Source organism: Sceloporus undulatus, chromosome 2 (genome assembly GCF_019175285.1).
Source record: "Sceloporus undulatus isolate JIND9_A2432 ecotype Alabama chromosome 2, SceUnd_v1.1, whole genome shotgun sequence".
Taxonomy (NCBI): domain Eukaryota; kingdom Metazoa; phylum Chordata; class Lepidosauria; order Squamata; family Phrynosomatidae; genus Sceloporus; species Sceloporus undulatus.
Window position 1 is genome coordinate 80,712,686 of NC_056523.1, and position 20,011 is coordinate 80,732,696.

The 20,011-nt window shown below is 44.7% G+C and overlaps 2 protein-coding genes across 3 annotated transcripts in view; both read right to left on the minus strand.

Annotated features, from left to right (window-relative positions):
* Positions 1-8,248, minus strand: part of DOK3 (docking protein 3) — a 24,383-nt gene extending 16,135 nt beyond the window's left edge. Inside the window, exons 1-4 of one of the 2 annotated variants that reach the window (XM_042451828.1) lie at positions 8,000-8,248; positions 5,168-5,458; positions 2,898-2,988; positions 1,992-2,167 (exon numbers count right to left, since the gene is read on the minus strand). In XM_042451828.1, the coding sequence (XP_042307762.1) occupies positions 1,992-2,167; positions 2,898-2,988; positions 5,168-5,458; positions 8,000-8,056 (615 nt within the window). In that variant the 5' untranslated portion in view covers positions 8,057-8,248. Of the gene's footprint in view, positions 1-1,991; positions 2,168-2,897; positions 2,989-5,167; positions 7,935-7,999 lie in introns of those variants that run through there. The other variant, XM_042451827.1, reaches the window with a different exon arrangement.
* A 137-nt stretch (positions 8,249-8,385) lies between these two features.
* LOC121922406 (probable ATP-dependent RNA helicase DDX41) lies at positions 8,386-19,138 on the minus strand. Its single transcript, XM_042451830.1, has 9 exons — positions 19,092-19,138; positions 15,636-15,798; positions 12,981-13,112; positions 12,578-12,649; positions 12,263-12,359; positions 11,152-11,301; positions 10,791-10,862; positions 10,352-10,462; positions 8,386-9,201 (listed from the first exon to the last, which is right to left on the minus strand). Exons 1-9 carry the CDS (start codon positions 19,121-19,123, stop codon positions 9,065-9,067), a joined length of 966 nt encoding a protein of 321 aa, XP_042307764.1. The 5' UTR covers positions 19,124-19,138; the 3' UTR covers positions 8,386-9,064.
* Positions 19,139-20,011: the final 873 nt, after the last annotated feature.

The window sequence follows — 20,011 nt, forward strand, 5'->3', positions numbered from 1 at the left end:
CCCGCCCGCTTTCCACCTGGGCAGAAGCGGCCCAGAGAGACTTTTCCTTGCCGCCGGAGCGGCGTTTCTCCAGGGGGAGAATCTGTAATCTGTACTGTATTGTATTTTCATTTCGTTTTGTAAACCGCCGTGATCATAGGAACGGCGGTATATAAATAAAATTTCAATCAATCAATCTTCTAACGCTATAATTCTATGATTCTAAGATGATATTACATTTGAACTGGTAAAATCCACATAGACAGTATCAACTCCAGTATTAACCAAACTATGCCAACAAATATGGAAAACAAAACAGTGGCCAGCAGACTGGGAACATTCACTATTCATCCCCAACCACAAAAAAGGGGAGACAAAAGACTGCAGCAACCATAGGACCATACCATTACAGAGAGCGAGAAATCTCAGAGATGCAAGGGGGTGCAGGAAAGGCAGAGGCACTAGGGACCATATAGCAAACATACACCAAGGTGTATGTGCACCAAGGAATGCCAAAAGAAAATCAGCTTGTGCTGCCACTACATCTTGACCACATTGTGATATTTGATAGTCCTGATGAGAAATCTGTACTTAGGACAAGAGAGAACTGTTAGAATAGAATATGGAGAAATAGAATGGTTCCCAATTGGCAAGGAGGTCAGGCAAGGCTGCATATTATCACCCTACTTGTACAACTTATATGCAGAAAATATCAAACGAAGAGCAGGTTTAGACTCAGAAGACAGTGGAGTAAAGATAAGATGAAGGAACATCAACAATCTAAGATATGCACATGGCACCATACAACTACTGGAAAAGTACATGTATCATGGACTTGGAATAATTACTAAGGAAGGTCAAGGAAAAAAGTACAAATGCACGCTTGTTGCTGAACATAAAAAAAACAAAAATAATTTCCATGGAGGATCTACATAAATTCAACCTAGACAATGAGAAAATCCAAATAGTTAAAGGTTTCCATACCTTTGATCAAACATTGATCAGAAAGAAGACTACAGTCAAGAAATAAGAAGACAACTAGGAATGGAAAGGGGAACCACAAAAGAACTGGACAAGATTCTAAAGAGTAAAGATATACAACAAAGCACAAAGTTAGAATTGTCCAGTATTCTCCATCACCATGTATAGATGTGACATCTGGACAGTGAAGAAAGTAGATGAAAAGAAAATCAACTAATTTGAGATGTGGTTCTGGAGAAGAGTGCTGAAAATACCATGGACATCCAAAAAGACAAACAAATGTGTCCTAGAACAAATCAAGACTGAACTCTCCCTGGAAGCCAAGATGATTAAACTGAGGCTGACATACTTTGGCCACCTAATGAGGAAAAATGAATTATTAGAAAAGACAATAATGTTAGGAAAGGTAGAGGGCAGGAGAAAGAGGAAAACCACGTGCCATATGGATAGACTCAATCAGTGAGGTCACTGGCCTAAATCTGTGGGACCTAAGCAGAGCAGTGGAGGATGGGGGTGTTATATACACAGGTTTGGCATGAATCAAGGTTGACTCAAGGATAGCTAACAACAAGCAAAGGCATACCAGCTGCTGCTCTGCATTTCTGATTATTGTGAGCTCAAGCACTATATGTCAGTACCATCTGTTTTGGGGAGTGTGGGCAGACAGTGGCACTCTGCACTCAGGCTGCAGAAGAGGATAGGCTGCCCTCCATCTTTGAGTCACCCTTGAGGATTTTCAGTAGAGGTCCAATAATACCATTGAAGGCTGGTGGCTTCCATGTCAGTGGGGAAGTGAATCTGCTCCAGGTTGCAGTCCAGATTTTATAGTACAGTACTGTACTCTCAAATGTGACACAGCTGTTTTGGAATAGGGTTCATCACCTTGGATAGCTCCTTTAAATTTCAGATAAAACCTAGAGTTTATTCATCCCCACTGATCCAAAATCCACTAGTCATGAGTGGGAGCTTCCTAATCAAACCCAGGTACAGTACAGCAAGACTGCCATGTAGCCGCTGGAACAGATGTCTACCTTTTCCTGGCCAAATCGTCGAAGGAAGGCATAAGGCCAGGTATAGATTGCTTTCCCAGACTGCACATCCTTCAGCACCAGCTGCTCACGTAAAGGTACTATCAAGTAGTTTCCCTTCAAGTGACATCGAGCAGAAGCCTCGGTTGGGAATACTGCCACAGGGTATTCCCATGCTGCTGAGAAGAGATTGCAAGAAGTTACTCTTCTGTTGTGAAGGTCCTCAGTTACAAATAAAAGAAATTCTTTGTAAAGTCTGCACCAAGAAAAATTACACACAAAAAACCTACACAAACTAGAGGTTGCAGAAACCAAAGGTAACTACTTATCTATGCTTACCATGCAGCAATTGGGGTTTACTGTGGTTGGACTAGCAATTGGATTTAGATCCAGGTCAAAAGGTAGTTTGCCACAGAGCAAGGAACCTTTGGCCCTGGGGCAAAATCTGGCTCTCCTTGGGTCATGAATCCAGCTCTCTGGGCTTCCTGAGATGACCATGCCTCCTTCCCCATGACATCATTGTTTCATGGGTTTCCAGCTCCAGTGTCTGTTTTTTCTCCCTCATTATAAAAGGCTTTCCTAAAGTTTGGTTACTGACAGTTGGCACTTTAAGTTAAAATAAGATGGAGTTTTCCAGTCCCACATTTTACTATTACTAGATTTCACTCTTCCCATGAAAAACTTATTTGAAATTAAGTTTTGGCTTCAAGATGAAAGAGGTTCCCCACTTTTGTTTTGAAGCATTCCCAGCTACAGCAAAGATGATCCTGAGCCTGGATTTCCCAGAGAGACTTTCTTCAAATGTGGCCAATCACATTTAAAGGAAACCGCAGAGAAAAATATTAGGTGTACCTAATCACTTGGCTGGTTCCAAGACCTTCATCCTAAAACTTGGGCCAGGACACTTACTTTCCTGCCAGGAGGAGTAGATAGTGTTCTCTTCCATTAGGGGCTGTGGGCTGGGAGTGTTCACCATTGTGCTGCATGGGGCAGGTGTTCTCTGCAGTTAACAAAAAAGAGAAAATGAATTAAAAGAGAGCATTCCTTCAGATGAAAGCATCACAAGGTTCCAAAATCAGAATGCAACATCTGGGCTACACATTAAATCAAGGGTTGGCAAAGTGTGGCCCTGAGACTGCACCTCATTTCCTCCAGATACCCTAGATTATCCTTTTCTTGCCCAACAAAAGGGTGGATTGCCTCTCTTTCCAATTAGCTTTTTAAATAAAGTGTAGCCCCCACCCAGAATGTTTGTGTGAAGAGTAGAGGAAGTTAAACTGGCCCTATCTCTTTTAAGCTTCCGGCGGGCAGCCAGAACAGTGCTACTCTGCATGGCATTCAGTATTTCAAAGTTTGATTCTAAGATTATTTTAGACTGCTTGCAGGAGTTTTTAAAAAGTATTTTGAGGTGTTTTAAAAATATTTTTATGATTGTACTGTTTTAATTGGTTTTTATTTACTTATCACCTTGGGAGCACTTGTGGGCTGGGAGGCGATACAAAAATACCTAACATTAAAAATACTTGTTTTTCAAAATACTGGACAGTCTCATATTAATATGATCTCAGGAACAAAAACCTTGGCTCAAACACCTGCTTCATTTGTTCTGCCTTGAACTATGGGCAGAAAGAAAAAAAGCTAAGAAAATCAACTCATTTGAAATGTGTGCAGGAGAAGAGCTCTATGGATACTGTGAGCTGCTAAAAAGATGAACAAATGAGTTCTGGAGCAAATAAAACTTGAACAATCCCTAGAAGCCAAAATGATTCAACTGTGATTGTCCTGTTTTGGTCATATCTTGAGAAGGCAGACTGACTAGAAAAGATAATAATGCTTGGAATAATGGAGGGCAGCACGGAAACTGGAAGACTGCTTTCTAGATGGATAGATTCAATCAAAGAAGCCATAGCCCTGAGTCTGGAAGACCTGAGCAGGGCTGTTGGTGATAGAGAGACTTGGAAGTCTCTCATTCAGGGGGTTGCCATAGGTTGAAGTCAACTCAACAGCAGTTAACAACAAAACAAACCATGGGCAAATTCTAGCACTGTGTCCATTAACTCTTCTTGTGTATTGTACATTTATTTATTCCTAACTTTTATTATTCTTATAAGCCACTAGAGCCATGTAACTCTAACAACAACACACATTTTTCCTTTATTTTTGTGCCTTTGGGATATTAGACAACAAGCCTGCAGGAACGGGATCTATGTATTTTCTCAAGAGATCAGTTATAGGTGCTGTTATCTATGAGAATCCTTCCCTTGAGTCACTTTCTCTCAGCCTCAGTTCTGTTATCAGTTCTTCTATTGTCATCCACAAAGTGCTCTTACTGCACAAAGAACGTCCCCATTTTTATTATCTTGTTTGTCATGTAACAGCCTTGGAAACTAAGCTGCCATTATATTCATTGTACATGGGAATAAAGAAGACATTACCAAGAGGGAGAGTTAATTAGAGTGAAATGAACTGTAAATCTCTTTGCACATTAAGTTGAAATTCCTATACATTTCTTACTTAGAAGAAATCGCATGAAAATCATTGAAGGTATTTGAAAAACATGGGTTTTAGGAACTGGCAGCAAATGGTATCATGTTTAGAATTTCCAGTGCTTCATCATGATCTGTCTTCCTAGAGAACATGAAAAATGTTCTTTAGACGACAGCCTAAACACTTACTTTTAAGACCAAAGCTTGGAACAGTTACTTTCTGGATTACAACTCCTCAAATCCCTCAAACATGGCCATTCTAAACTGAGGATTCTGGGAACTGTGGTCCAACCATTATTATTTTTTCCATCTTTTTTCATGGCAAATTTTAAAAATGCAGTTGCTTTAGGACCCACCTAGAGACCTATTGAGTGGTCAGAGAGCATAACCCACTGTAGCAATGTAATCTAGAACATCTGCATACAACCCCACAAGAAGCTTATAGTATGGAAGAAAGCCAATACTAATAGAGTGTTTAAGTTGGAAAATATCTCAGAGGTCGTCTACTTCAACCTCCTACTCAGTGCAGAGAACCTGCAACCAAACACAACTAGGGTTAAGCAGGTGAGTTGCAGTTTAGCTTTTTCCCATCAGGTGTTGTACAGATGATGGATGAGCACTAGGAATCCCTCCTGTGTTGTCCGTGTGAGGTAAGGCATTCTGATGGAAATGAAGATGCTGGGAAATCCCTACCTGAAAAGCCACTTTGCAGATACACTCTATCCACTCATCTGGTTGATCTGCTGCCAAGAAGTAGCTGCGCTCCATCATGCACAAGCAGATTGGTGCTGTGTCCTTGGGTGAGCTGTGTTCCCCAGTGCGTTCCACAGATACACAATCTGAGAGGCGGATCACTTTGCGCTCCCCCTTGCGTAGCGTTGCCTTCTCCGCTTTGACCCCTTCACGAGTTTCAAAATACTCTAGTCGTGCAACACCGGAGGGGCTGTCAGCGAAGAGCTGGGCCCACACTTTCCTCCAGGTCTTCTATGAGTAGAAGCAAAGTGTGGCAGCTTACAATCAGGGATATGTTGACTCTGGGTAGCAACACTCCATGCTGGAAAATTTGCCCAGAGGCAAGTAGCAATAGGAAAAGAGGAAGCTATCTGGCAGAAATAAGCCAGTGACCCAGACAAAGAAATATATAGTCATCAGGCTGTTTACTAAAAGTAAGACATAGTCTAAAGATTCAGAGAAGTACAAGAATGTCTGATGCAGAATTTAGTACTCCCCTGCCCCCTGCACACACACACACACACAAAGGAAAGCCTGAAAGTGTGTATAAAGTGTCTGGTGAAATGTTAATTTGACAGGATGTATGGCTTCTGAGCTCTCAGCTATGATTTACTGGCCTTGATTTCTTCCAGCTCCCGCCAACCTTAGTCTTAGTTCCCCTCCTTCTTTTACAACTGGAATATAGCAGCAGACTAATGTCTGTGTAACAAATTAAACGCAACTGCATATGGAGTCCATCCATATATATATAACCACTAGGTTGCTTAGTTCTGGTGACCAGCAAGTGAGAAAAAACCTGTAGAATGCATCACAGAAGCTACCAACACTTTAAAGGTCTAATCTCCATCCGTACAGAGGGGTATAGTGAAAACTGGAGATAACTCCTTTTCTTTTATTAGTTCTGAAGAAGAGCACATTTCAGCTGGTACTGCTTGTCACACAACCAGGTAACAAAAAACATCTGCTGAAATCCCCTTTTCTACACAACCAGTAAAAGGTACAAGAGTCCCCTCTAGCTTTCAGGCGGGCAATTCTAAGGGTACACCTCCTTCTGGAGAATTTTATTTCTGAGCTAAAGCACCATAGTCAAGGATGGATGGCAGGACAAAGGTTGGTTGAACAGATAGAGACACAGATAAACATGACACTCCTCCACTGTTGCACCCACACTGGGCATCAGTGCACAAAAGCACCCACTAACGTTCTGTGGAAATGAAAGAGAGAACATTTTGCTGGCTATTAGAAAATATGGTCAGGTTGTATACTAAGCCCAGCAAACATTCAGGGACACTGATTGCCACAATGCAGAATTTAGATACATATAATATATTTTTATATCCATCCATCCAATCTATCTGTAGGCGAGAGGTTGGTACAATGGAGGTTTTCCCACTAGTACTCAGAAATACAAGACAGACCCAGAGATAGTAAGGACAGAAGCTCTTTCTCCCAATCTATTCTGAGGTAGGGGTGGGGGTTTGAGGAAACTATATAACTGCAAATCCAGAATAAACCCGCTTGGCTGCTAGTCTGCTGCATCTTTCCTCTGCAGCATTTCTTTCATACAGAGCAGACGGTATCCTTTTGGTATTCATGGAGTTAACTGCAGGCTACAGATACTTCCATGAACTCAGGTTTGCTGAGTAATCCATAACAAAAACAAAAACAAAAACAAAAAACAACAAGGGTCAACAACCGAGCCTGAACTCTTCCAAGTTAAGCTAGATTACTTTTAGTCTCACTCAGCAGTAGCCATCTGCCTATCACCAAACTGCCAAAGATATGGACAAGGAATTTTGTAATTAAATTTCTTAGCAAAGTAAGGTATGTGTGGACTAGTGCCCAAGAGTGGAAGCTGAGAGTCAGAAAGTCTCCAGTTTGTCTCTTCTGACAAAGTTACCTAGGGAATTATGGAGGCAGGAACTCCTATTTAGGAGTCGCTGCTAGGCTGAATCTAAGTGGAACTATTTGAACACTTCTCTCCAAATCTTAAAATATGATTGCCCTGTTGAGGTCTGGTGTCATTTGACATTTGCAAGTGGGTTTTTAAGCAGGTGACTGAAAATGAGAGAACCAGTGAACCATTTTGTCTGAGGAATCACACCACCTCTTCTTCACATGCTATCTGACCTCTGGTTCCACAGCCAATGGCACTCTTGGGAAGGCTGAGGCTTGGCTTCCATTAGCTGGCAACTACAGCACTGCAGTTGATCAGAGCAAGGGAGGGGAGAGCCAAATGAACCTCTGGCCCCAAGGGTTAGGACACAGTAATATGGCAAGCTAATCAGCCATAAAAACATGGCTGCCAGCACCAAACTACAAGGGCTTCAGTTCTCCAGAGTTCTCCCACAGCAGGACAGAGACCAGATTGAAAGGCAGAAGCTATCAGAGCCAGACCTGAACATTAGTCAGAATGTGTGTCTAGCCCAGTACTGCATATTCTGCATACACATAAACATTCTTCAGAAACACCATTAAATCACACATGTTACTTTAATTTTGTAACTGAAATTATTTACAGTGAAAAGCAATGCAGCACTTGGTTTTAAACTCACAATTTTATAATATGAATAAAAGCAAGATGAGAAACAGATACCAAGTAAAAACAGCCACTTCCATCTTGCATTACAGAAGCCCAACCTGAGGCTCTAGAGAGAGAACTGGGAAAGTGCTAGGTCACTGCTACCCTGAATCTAGTGGGACATAAGAACAACTCCAGAATCCATCTACTTACACAGCGAAGGCTCCCTGGGACAGTCCCTCCTTCTCCCAACTCAGATAACTAATTTTTACCTTCCCAAATTTTGGTTGCTGGATAAAGAGGATCCCATCTTTCACAGGGTGCTCCATGGAACAGGCTCCAAACACACAACCCAGTAAGGAAGGAGGAAAAGACTGCTGAGGCTGTGAGCTCTTGTGGCTGCCACAGGAATGAGTCAGTATGTACGATAGCACTAGTGACTTCCTCTACCCACTGACTTCCCCTTTCGGGTCTGCATGCGCACTGGGACAACGAACAGAGGAGCCCCAGGAGGCACACAGGCAGTCCCAGGGGACTTTTGATTCAACAAGTGTTGGTGGGTAGCCAACACTGTCTTTCTACAGCTGCAGAGAGAACATCTGAGCAGAGCCTACTGGAGGTACAAAACAATAATATAAACAGATGAAGAAAAGCTATCTAAAATGTCAAAAGTTTTATTACTGGAGCTGAAGAATGCAGCAGCAGAACTCCGATTACTGGAAGCTTGGAAATATTTCCCTTTTACTCCCAGAAATTCCCAGTCAGCATAGGCAGTGACAGAGGAGTTCTGGGACCTGAAGTCCAAAGAAGTAACTTTTATCTGTGATTATATGCTACTCAGTTCCTTCCTTCCCTTCAGAGCCACCTGCTGAAGAGCATGGGGCTTGCTCAATCCTGCATGACAACAGTTACTGATGCAATTAATGATTGCAGCACTGGACTGTCACGATCAAAAGAAAACAGCTGAACAGTTTAAAAGGAAAACTAGGTTGGAAGAGAGCCATTTGCAAGTATACATGGCTAATCTATGCCCAAGCAAGTGCCAGAAAGCAGCACAAGGCATCCCCTTATGTACATCTCCCAATCCACAAGAACTTGAGAGACAGGACAACCTTCATGGCTTCCATTTTGTCTAGGGCAGGATCAGCAACTACCACAACAATGAAAAAGCAAGAGGCTCATAAAGGCAATGAGTTCACTGGTATCTCTTCTTTCCTATGCCAGCTGCCAATAGTCCACCCCTCCAATAAGGTACAAGTGGCAATTGAGAAACATCAGCCTCAGGACAGCAAGATCTGTTAATTTGCTTGGCTGTCACCAGCCAAAAGGCAGTGTCTCTAGAAGTCCATGGAGCTATGAGCTAGATAATCCTTGCGTCCAATATTGCTGACTTGCTTGGTCTGCATGGCTTCTAACTTGGGGCAGTCAGTGATACGATGGCCCAGACCTCCACAGAAAGCACAGCCCCTCTCTCCTGGAAGATAAAAAAAGGGGGAGTGGAGGGGAAGAAAGAAAATATATTGTCAATTCACGAGTTCAGGCCCACAGTAAATCTGAAGTCCATGCACAATAAGTATCCACACTAAGCATTCATCATGTCTATGCCAGGCTCCATGGAGCATGACTGCAAGATGTTTACATTGGTAAAGGAGAAGCAACACATCTGGCCTTCCTCTGGTATTACTGTCTGATCAGTCCTTTTCCAGTCAGCTCCTTCTTGAGGCTACTATACAAACAAAGCCTTTGAATACTTGTGATATTATCGAAAATATGAATGTACAATCTGTAGAGCACATATGGATCTTCCAAGTCATGGCTCTCTTATCCGCACAACCTTCGCCACCATGATCGCTGCTTCAAGGCTGGAATATAGCAGCTGGGATACCAATGGCATTGATGGGGTAGATAAAGATTAAGCTCCCTGTTTCCAACAACCGAAGGGCATTGTCCCTGCTCTACTCATGTAGTAATGGCAAAGCAGGAAACCTCACTACATTACTGGGTGAGGGAGCCTTTAACCTCCCTCATTCCACTTGTGTAACTTAATTCTCCTGCCCCCAACCAGTACAGGTGTATTCCCAAGTGAAGCACCTGGCCTCTTTCTACCAACACTAGGTGGTCCTCAGGGCCGATAAGATTGTGCAATGTGCATCCTTGGTTTAAAATGCAACATATCAATGAAAGACAGCAGTTGTTCCAATTTATCAGCATTAGGCTGTTGACTCTCTAGGGCCTGTTACAGACTGCCAAAATAAAGCTGCTTCAGGTCTCTTTGGAGGTATGCTGTTTAAATGATGCATGCATCCGAAGAATCCAGAAGCTGCACCAAAGCTGCACTCCAGTGCTTAGGAATGGAGTGTGGCTTTGGTGTGACCTCCGGACTCTTAGGACCCATGCATCATTTAAAGAGCATACCTCCAAAGAGACCCGAAGCAGCTTTATTTTGGCAGTCTGTAACAGGCCCAAGATTCTACCAGTCTTTCACATGACACCTGGGTGGTTTGCGGGGCTCTACTCCATTTAGTCATTGCTGAGGTTAAGCTGTCTTCCCACTGAAACTGCACATCAACTCCATCAGACCATCCCCCCCACCATTCCCCGACCCCAAAGAACCAGCCACTTACCTCCAATGTCCAACATGGATTCATCTCCACAATGCAGCACCTGCAGCACAGGGGGCACCTTTTGCTTGGCCTCCAGCAGCAGTGCCTTCAAGTCCATGAGCACAGACTCATCTGGGAACAAAGGAAACAGGCCACCATTTTAGAAAGAAGAGAGTAGGCACTCATTGCCCTAGTCCCAATTACAGGAAGCAGCAGAAAATTGCCTACATGTGAGTAAGGAGCCATCCCATAAAGAAGGCAATCCTAATAGTCTCAAGCCACCCACAAACCATATCCTGGCTCCCTAGCATATTCTATTTTCAGCAGTGACTCATAGGGAAGTATGGCTCTGGCTGACTCCTCCAGAAACTCTCATGATACAAGCAAACATCCTGCCAGCATGGGTTATCTATTACACATCCATCACACACTTGCACAGCAGCCCCTTTTGGTTCCTCACCACAAGCTTTGTTGATGAAGGTGGTGGCAATGCCAGTATTCCCTGAACGGCCTGTACGCCCAATTCGATGAACTGGAAAAGAAAATCAGACACAAAATAAGAAATCAATTTCAGGAAAACCTGGTGGCTGCTTCTTGTCTTAAGAGCAACAGTCCTAAGACTCATATATGTCATAACTGTTTAATGAAGAACAGCAAGCCAAATTCCACTGGTTTAAGCCTTTCCTATTCAAACAAATGTCTGAATATGGCTTCAAGTAGAGCTCCTTCATATGAGAAGCTCCTTTGCACATACAAAGATCCTAGCAGATGCAACTAGGAAGGCCCAAGTCCTTGAAGCAAAGCTAGCTTCTCTTCCATACCATAATTTTCTATCTCCTCAGGCATGTCATAGTTGATGACATGCTGGATGGCTGGGAAGTCCAAGCCTTTGGATGCAACATCAGTGGCCACAAGAACATCCTTCTTGCCATCCCGGAAGGCCTCAATGGCTTTAGTTCGCTCCTCTTGGTCTGTAGGATGAAAGAAAACATTAGTAGCAACAGCAAGAGGATTTCCCATTGTTCATAATACAAGGACTACAAGAGTTTCCATTCTCTGCAAAGAATTATTCACAATCCCAGGACAAAAGGACTGTTGTCTTCCCAGACACATTTCATGAAGTACAAGAGTAAACAGCACAACAAGCCTCTCAACCCAGGCTCTTGTTTCTGTTGTTGTCATCTCTAATATGTCACAGGATGGGCAGGGGAACAGATTTGTAAAACTCTCAGATATGGGATAGTATTTCACTAGGAATACAGCTCATTTTTAGTGTGATTAACAACAGAAAAAAGGGGGTTGATTCCAAGTTGACAGTGTTAACTCAGCTGCACGACTAAGAATATAGGGCCACTTTTTTCTCTGGAAATTTGCCTAGAGCATTGTCCACAAACTTACCTTTGTAACCAAAACATTCAATTTCTCATCTTTTCTTTGTGTACTCAGTGAAAATTATACTGTTAATGCCAGTGACATCATTTGTTTGCCTCAAAGGTATTTTAAAAATAATTTGTGTGGAACATTAACAGAATGCCACAGCCAATAATGAGAACCCCTAAAGGCCTGATAATGCCCTTCGGGTACTTCTAGAGCCTCTTATAATTTTTGACACTTTTCATACTCTGGTAGATCATATTCCATAATCTAGTGAAAATCTTAGCTCTTGTTCAGTCTTGAGCAGAGTTTCTTTCTATTTAATTGAACAGCTCTATAGAGTTATGAAGTTGAAAGAAAAGTCTTAGTGTGGCAAGGCAATGGTGTTATGAACCCAAATCCTTCTGCTGTATTTGCAGATTGGTGCACATTTGTAGTCTGGCCATGTTTCCTCTGAATAACAACAACAACAACAACAACAACAACAATGTTGACTTTATAACCTGTCTTTCCCCAAGAGTTGAAAATAAGTATATTCATATCTAGATTCATATTGACCTTTTCCACCATGTATGGCCACAGCCTCCACACCCTTCAGCAACAGGTATTCATGGATTGCATCTACATCTGCTTTCTTCTCAGCAAAAATAAGAACCTGCCAAAGAAAAAGGAAGGTACTGATAAACAACTAACACCCTAAGGGAAAAAGCATAAATCCCTCAGTCTAAGCAGAGCTCCTTTTCAAATCCAGATTCAGATGACAGCAAATACAGTTAACAACCACCTGGTAGCTGCTTATCTCCTGTTTTAGAAGAAAATCAGACAGTTCCACCTTGGATGAATACATCTGCTCCAGGACTGACTGGCACTCACCGGTGGAGGGGTCTTCTGTAGACACTCAAGCAGATATACCATCTTGGCTTCTTCTTTCACGTACTCTACCTCCTAGGAACAACCAGAGAGAAATTTTGAGAACCACCATGGAGAAATGTTCCAGTGAAAAAAAGAGGAAGCAGACAGCAGCAAGGGCTATTTGATGAAGAACTTAGAAGAGCTACCACAGTTGAGTTCAAAAAGGAAACTTAGGTTCAAATTCCTAAGCAGCCATGAATTTCAGTGCAGGATTTTGATGAAGCAATAACAATAAATTAGGTGAGAAGCTTAAAACCACACCCCTCTGAAGAACAGATAAAAGACACATCATTTGATTATCTACATGAGTTCAGATGGCACAGGCATACTCATCAAGTAAGGGCCCTATGAGCGAGTGACACACCTGTATGACATCCAAACTGGCAGCTCCTGCACGTCCCACATTGATGGTGATAGGCTTCACAAGAGCACTCTTGGCAAAATTCTGAATCTTCTTGGGCATAGTAGCACTGAAAAGAAGGGTTTGCCTTTGGCCCTAAAGATGGTGTGGGAGAGAAATATTAGTAGGCAGGTAGAGAGCTAGGGACATCCATTTTTACAATATAATGAGTACAAAAATCCTGATTTCAAACTATACCTGGCTTTTATAAGAGGATAATTGAAACTGGACATAAAACAGAATAACAGTCTTAGGAGCACTGTTCACGTCCAAGTAAGGTCCAAGTATTGTACTAGGAAAGATTTTTACGCACTGAAAATCTTAGCTTTTATTTCTAAAAAGCAGGTTTCTAGCTGAGGAATGGAAACCATGTGGCCCTCCAGATGTTAGACTTCAAATCCCATCAGATTTAGCCAGTAGGTAACAATAAGGAATGCTAGACCTTCAGTCAAACAACACTGGTAGGGCTGCATGATCCTCACCCTGTTCTAGTGCTTGTAAATGCAAAGGTATGTTTAAAAGGCATAGGCAATGCCTGCTAAAAACTCAGACATCAGGGAAACATTAGACTTTTCAGGGATAAGTAACAATGCTTTAGTGCCATGCTCAGCACCTTGACCTTCATTAGCAGAGAAGAGCAAATCATGCAAAATAATATAAGCAAACTTTGCTCAGTTTGCTGCTACAAGAAGTATATTTTCTTGACTGAATGTGTATGGAACTTTAAAGCAAAATATATACATTCCACCAACCAACTGCACCACAGTAAATACCACCTAGGACTCTTCTGGAGAAAGACTACAACTAAGTTCTGCTAGGAAGAAAATGCCTATATGTATTTGAGCAGGTACCATTCACTGCCTGGTGCCTAATTTCGACAAAGAAGTATTTTAGGGTGGGGTCCCACAGGGCTCTGTCCTGGGCCCAGTGCTATTCAACACCCTTTATCAATGACTTGGATGACAGAATTGGGAGCATACTTATCAGATTTGCAGATGACACCAAATTAGGAGGAGTAGCTAATACTTCAGAGGACAGGATCAAAATTCAGAATGAGCTGAATAGACTAAAAAGCTGGGTCAAAGATAACAAAATGAAATTCAACATGGAGAAATGTAAGGTACTGCACTTACTATGGAAAAATGAAACGCACAGGATGGGGACACCTGGCTGATTGAGACTAAGTGTGAAAGGGATCTAGGAGTCCAAGTAGACCACAAGGTGAACATGAATCAACGGTGTTATACAGCAGCTAAAAAGGCCAATGCAATTTTAGGCTGCATCAATAAAGGTATAGTGTCTAGATCAAGAGAAATAATAGTGCCACTGTATTCTGCTCTGTTCAGGCCCCACCTGGAATAATGTGTCCAGTTTTGGGCACCACAATTAAAAAAGGACATTGAGAAACTGGAGTGTGTCCAAAGGAGGGCAACTAAAATGGTGAAGGGTCTGGAAACCCTGTCCTATGAGGAACAACTTAGGGAGCTGGGGATGTTTAGCTTTAGAAGAGAATGTTTAGTGGTGATATGATAGTCCTGTTTAAATGTTTGAAGAGATGTCATATTGAGGAGGGAACAAGCTTGTTTTCTGCTGCTCCAGAGAACAGGAGCCGGAACAATGGATGCAAGCTACAGGAAAAGAGAACCCACCTCAACATTAGGAGGAACCTCTAGACAGTAAGGGCTGTTCAACAGTGGAGCACACTCCCTCAGAGTGTGGTGGAATCTCCTCCTTGGAAGTCTTTAAACAGAGGCTGGATAGCCATCTGTCGGGTATGCTTTGCTTGAGAGTTCCTGCATGGAAGGGGTTGGACTGGATGGCCCTTGTGGTCTCTTCCAACTCTATGATTCTAAGGTCAAAATCTGCATACCATATTTCCCTGAAAATAAGACACATTATGGCTTATTTTCAGGGGATGTCTTATTTTTATTAAGTATGGTACAACAAGCTACATTTATTCAAACATAGTTAAGTCGTCCTCTTCTGGAACATTGTCATAATTCTCCAAACCCAGAATTCCATCCTGAATTTCTTGCGACTCCATTTCCTTTAGAACCATTGGCCCCAATCTTTCCACTCGCTTCCTGTATCCTTCCGTTCCACGCTGGGCCTATCACTACGTCTTATTTTTGGAGTATGGCTTATATTGCGCAAATGCTTAGAAATCCTGCTACAGCTTATTTTACGGGTATGTTTTATTTTCAGGGAAACAGGGTATCACATGATCTAACCTGGATGCCTCTCCCTCTAATTATAAGTCTAAGATAAAGAGAGAAAGGCATCTCTTCCTTTTCTTTCTGACTCCTTTGCATGTTCCACAATAGATTCCTGCCCCCCCTCAAAAAAAAGCTTCCAAGGCAAGGCCACCAAAAGCCTTATGCATAATTTAGGCATAACCAGTAGCAGCAATCGGGAATGTTAATCTGGCTGCTGTGACTAGAAATAACAGAGCCTGAAGCAAGGAAAAACTCACATAAGCCAGAGGAATGAAAGAGAAGCAGAGAAAGTGTGCTGGCCACACCTCCGGCACCACAAAATATGTGAGTCAAAGAGGAGCAGTCAAATAAATGCCATACTCTTTGGGTTAGAGTCAGGAGGACAGCCCACCAACCATAGTACCTTGAAGTAGGAAAAGATGGTGCGGATGTCTCCCTCAAAACCCATATCGATCATTCTGTCAGCTTCATCCAGTGCCAGGTAGCGGCAGACGTCCAGGCTGACCATCTTTTTCTGCAGGAGATCCATTAGCCGGCCTGGGGTTGCCACCATCATATGCACCCCACTGTGGGAACACAGAGTCAGAATTATAAGGGAGCCTCTTCTGGTAACAATCACACAAACAAGGAATGAGAGGATTATTTTTCTTTGAAGTATCTGTCAACAGGCATGGGTAGTACACAGCCCCACAAATGTTACTAGGCTGTTCCCCATCAGTCATAGCCAACACAGCTAACCATGATGGGAGCTGCAGTCTACCACTTTCTACACAGCAATGGGCTCCTCACCCTGCTCTATAATCCCCACATTTCCCAGCAGAGAAGGAGCCGAGCCTCCTTGATATTGGGTAACTCTGCCTCTATGGCACCTGGTAGGCAGGGAGATAAAAAACAAAGGTCAGGGGCTACCCCCCACCTCTATGGGCAGAGTGACCCCTTGTAACCCCAGTCTTCTTCCTGCCTCGCTCCTGCTAGGACGTATCTTCTTCAGCTCTAAGCTTCTGTGTTGGATTGTTGCTCCTTGGCTCTCCTGGCTCGCCTGACTCCTTCCCTCCTTCCTATCCTTAAAAAAAAAAAATTCTCCCTTACCTTCTCCTTTCCCTTCTCTGGATTTGGACAGAGAGGACAGCCATCAGGGAGAGCCAGCTTCCACCCTACGCGGGCCAGCCCCAGCTTTGCCGGCTGCGGGCCCTGGGTCTTCATCCTCGGATCGACTGGTGGAAGCGCGGCAGCAGCCGACAGAAGGGACTCCCCTCCCTTCGGCTGCAGAGGCCACGGCCTCCCAAACAACCCAGTTAGGGTCTGTGCAGGGAGAGCCCATTCCTCTCAACTCGGAAGACCCAGAGGACAACGTGAGTAGCCCCCTTTCCCCTGGGACGGTGCGGTGGCTCAGGTCATTCATCCACCAGGAGGCCCCATCCTTAGTCAGGGCCCCCCGGACGGAGATCAACCCCACAGGGTTGCGCCCCTTTGGACCCAGCACACCGGGCTGGGGAGGCGTTTTTTTCCCTGGGGGAGGGCCCCTCTGGATGTGGCCGGGTCCCCTCCCCCCATTTGGCCCCCCTTCAGGCGGAGGTTCCCCCCATTCCTCCCCGGCAACCACAGCTCCACCGAGCTTCCTTGTGGGGGCCGCCATCTTGAGGCGGATCTGGAGGCCCACCAGCAGGGCCGCATGGCCCAGCATGGGGGCTGCCATCTTGGGGCGGACCCGGAAGTCCACCAGGAAGACCGTGTGGCCCGCCATGGGGGCCGCCATCTTGGGGAGGACCCAGAAGTCCGCCAGGACGACCGCGTGGTCCGCCATGGGGGCCACCATCTTGGGGCGGACCTGGAAGTCCGCCATCTTGGCCACCCAAATACAGCCGGCACCCAGCCCCGGGAAAAAAGGCCCTCCAACAACCACAACCCCTCCCATTCCTCTAGCAAGCCTTCCCAAAATTCCCCGCATGGGGAAAAAGGGGGTCTGCTCCCCTTATCCCAGGTAAAAGGGACAGGACTTCCAGCGAGGGATCGGGGGGTCATTGGGATCCAGTCTCATCTGGATCCAGGGCAGATGAAGGCAGTGACTCCTGCTCAGGTTCAGAGTCAGAGCAGTCCTACCACCCCCCAGCAAAGAGGGCCAGAGCCACCCCTAAGCCCAAATGCCCCCACTCCACCCATTCCTCCGAGGAAGAGTCCTCGGGGATTCCTCTGGGCCTGAAGAGGGGGAGCTGTCCCTCGATGAGGGCGACAGCACCAAGGATACTACCATGTCCTCGCGATTGTTAAGGCCAGAGGATTATGCCCCACTTATCAAAAAGACCACTAAAACGCTGGGCATCAGTCTGCCTTCCAGTCAGGCACCCCCTCTCGAGTCAGATCTTCCCAGGGTCAGTGAGGACCTATTCCCAGTCACAGCGTCCTCGGTCTAAGAGATCCCATGTCCCTCTAACATCATGCAGATTATCAGGGACAGATGGAATAGCCCCGCAGCTAGTAGGCCCACTCACAGCATTACCAGAAAACACTATATTCTTCAGCCGACTGTCATGGACAGGCTCAAGATCCCCGTGGTTGATGCCCCGGTGTCTCTTCAGCTGTCTTCAGCAGAGATGGTGAGGATGCCCTCAGAAACCAAGAGGATAGAAGGGCTGAGGGTGCTCTCAAAAAGGCCCATGAGGCCATGTCTATAGCCATTAGGGCCGACACCACCGTCTCCATGGTCATGCGTGCCAATCTCCAGTGGTCGCGAGACCTTCTGGATCTTCTTCCCAATGCAGATACCAGGGTTAGACAGACGATCAATAAGATCATTAAAGCTTCGGCCTTTGCAGATGGCACACTTGATGCCATCCAGCAGACCGCTAGAGCACAGGCGGCGACAGTGGCGGTCAGACGCCAGCTCTGGCTAAAAAATTGGAACGTTGACACTAAGTCCAAACAAAACCTAGCCTTTACTCCCTTCCTAGGCTCTAAGCTTTTTAGAGAATCTCTAGAACCAGTGTTGATAGAGGGAAAGGACAAGAAAAAGGCATTACTTTCAGCCAAGAAAAAGGAGGATAGGAGACAGTTTAGAAATCGCTCTGCCTTTCACTCCTCTAGATCCTTTTTTCCTGCTAACTCCAACTCTAACTCCTTTCGAGCCAGGGAGTCAAGGGCCAACAAGCCATGGTAGGGAAACTCCAAGTTCCCCAAACACAACAAACCCTCCTTCCCCACCAAGGGGGGAGGAGGTTCCAAGTCCGCTCGGAAGAACCAACATAAATGACGGGGTCCCTCCAGTAGGTGGCAGGCTACAGGGGTTCGTACACATTTGGGAGACATCCACCTCAGACAGGTGGGTCCTCGACACGGTGCGTCACGGCTACAAGCTAGAATTCCACCAAAGGCCACACGACAGGTTCGCTCCGTCGCCAAAATCAAACGACCCCGTAAGACATCGCCTCCTACTGGGAGAGATCGATCAACTCCTCTCCATTCAAGCCATCGAACCCATTCCAAACGACCAAAGACGACAAGGATGTTACTCAACCCTATTCTTGGTCCCCAAGAAAAATGGATCGTGGAGAGCCATACTAAACCTAAGAGGCCTGAACCTCTCTATATTCGAAAAAGGAAATTCAGGATGGAAACACTGAAGACCATCTTAGACAGCCTTCAACACGGAGACTTTCTGGCTTCGCTAGAACTTCAGGATGCTTATTTGCATATCCCTATTCACCCTTCATCATGCCGATTCCTCCGATTCAAATATGGCAAGAGACACTTTCAATACAGGGCATTGCCGTTTGGCCTTTCCTCGGCTCCCAGGGTGTTTACCAAAGTCTTGGTGGCTCTGGTTGCCCGTTGGAGGTCTCATCGCATTCATGTTCATCCTTACCTGGACGACCTCCTGATCAGGTCTCCTTCCATCCGACAGGCGAGCCTTGACACCACCAGAGTCCTCAAGTCGCTCCAACTTCACGGATTTCTGATCAACCTAGAAAAGAGTTCTCTCCAGCCCAGCCAGATGATCACCCACCTTGGAGCCATGATAAACAACCAAGCTGGGTCGGTCGGACTTCCTCCAGACCGAATCCACTCCATCCAGTCATCAGTACAAAAGATCCTGTGCTCTCCGAGGGCCAGCTTGCAACAGCTCGCCCGCCTTCAAGGCCTGATGATTGCCACCATCGACTGTCTGCCCTGGGCGAGGTTGTCAGGGATGATGGGAGTTGTTGCACATAACCTCAGGCTGTAACTCCACATCAACTTGGTAAAGCTGAGCTGACCAGTTTTGGTCAGTGGTTGTTGTGTTGCTAATGTAGCAGAGTTGCAGAGTAGATACTGAAGGTCCTGACAAACCTCTTCAAGCTCTCTCTCACTTATCCGGATATCTCAGGATTCGTTGGTCCTTGTTCCCACTGCTTGGCACTGCTTCCAGCAGTCAAGAAAACACACAGTTTGTAGTCTAAACAAGAATACTACTTTATTCTGCTACCTGGTTAAGTACAACTAATAAAATAACAAAAAAAAAAAAAAACTTTGCAACACATTGTCTAAGCCCTATAATGCTTCAAAATTCCCACAGCTTACCAATCCACCAATTCACCAAACTCCCAACAAACACATGGACAAGACTGGCAATTATTGTTACTGTTAGTTGCCACCCACTGGGTGTGTACTTTCACATTGATTGGTTGACTTTACTCTCCCCAGACCTAAGTCCAACCCCTGACTCTGATGGTCTTGCCTTTGAGACATGTTTCAGGTGTTATCAATGTTTATTCTTAAGTGACTTGATTTCCAAGTCTTATTGCT

What these genes read in the sequence shown, in the direction of transcription:
- LOC121922406 (XM_042451830.1), bottom strand. Translation starts at nt 19,123, where the DNA reads ATGGAAGGAGACCTGATCAGGAGGTCGTCCAG. An exon ending in TACAGAAGACCCCTCCACCG is followed by an intron (nt 12,360 to 12,577) that starts GTGAGTGCCAGT and finishes TTTCTTTGGCAG; the next exon opens with GTTCTTATTTTTGCTGAGAA. An exon ending in GGCCATACATGGTGGAAAAG is followed by an intron (nt 11,302 to 12,262) that starts GTCAATATGAAT and finishes TTCATCCTACAG; the next exon opens with ACCAAGAGGAGCGAACTAAA.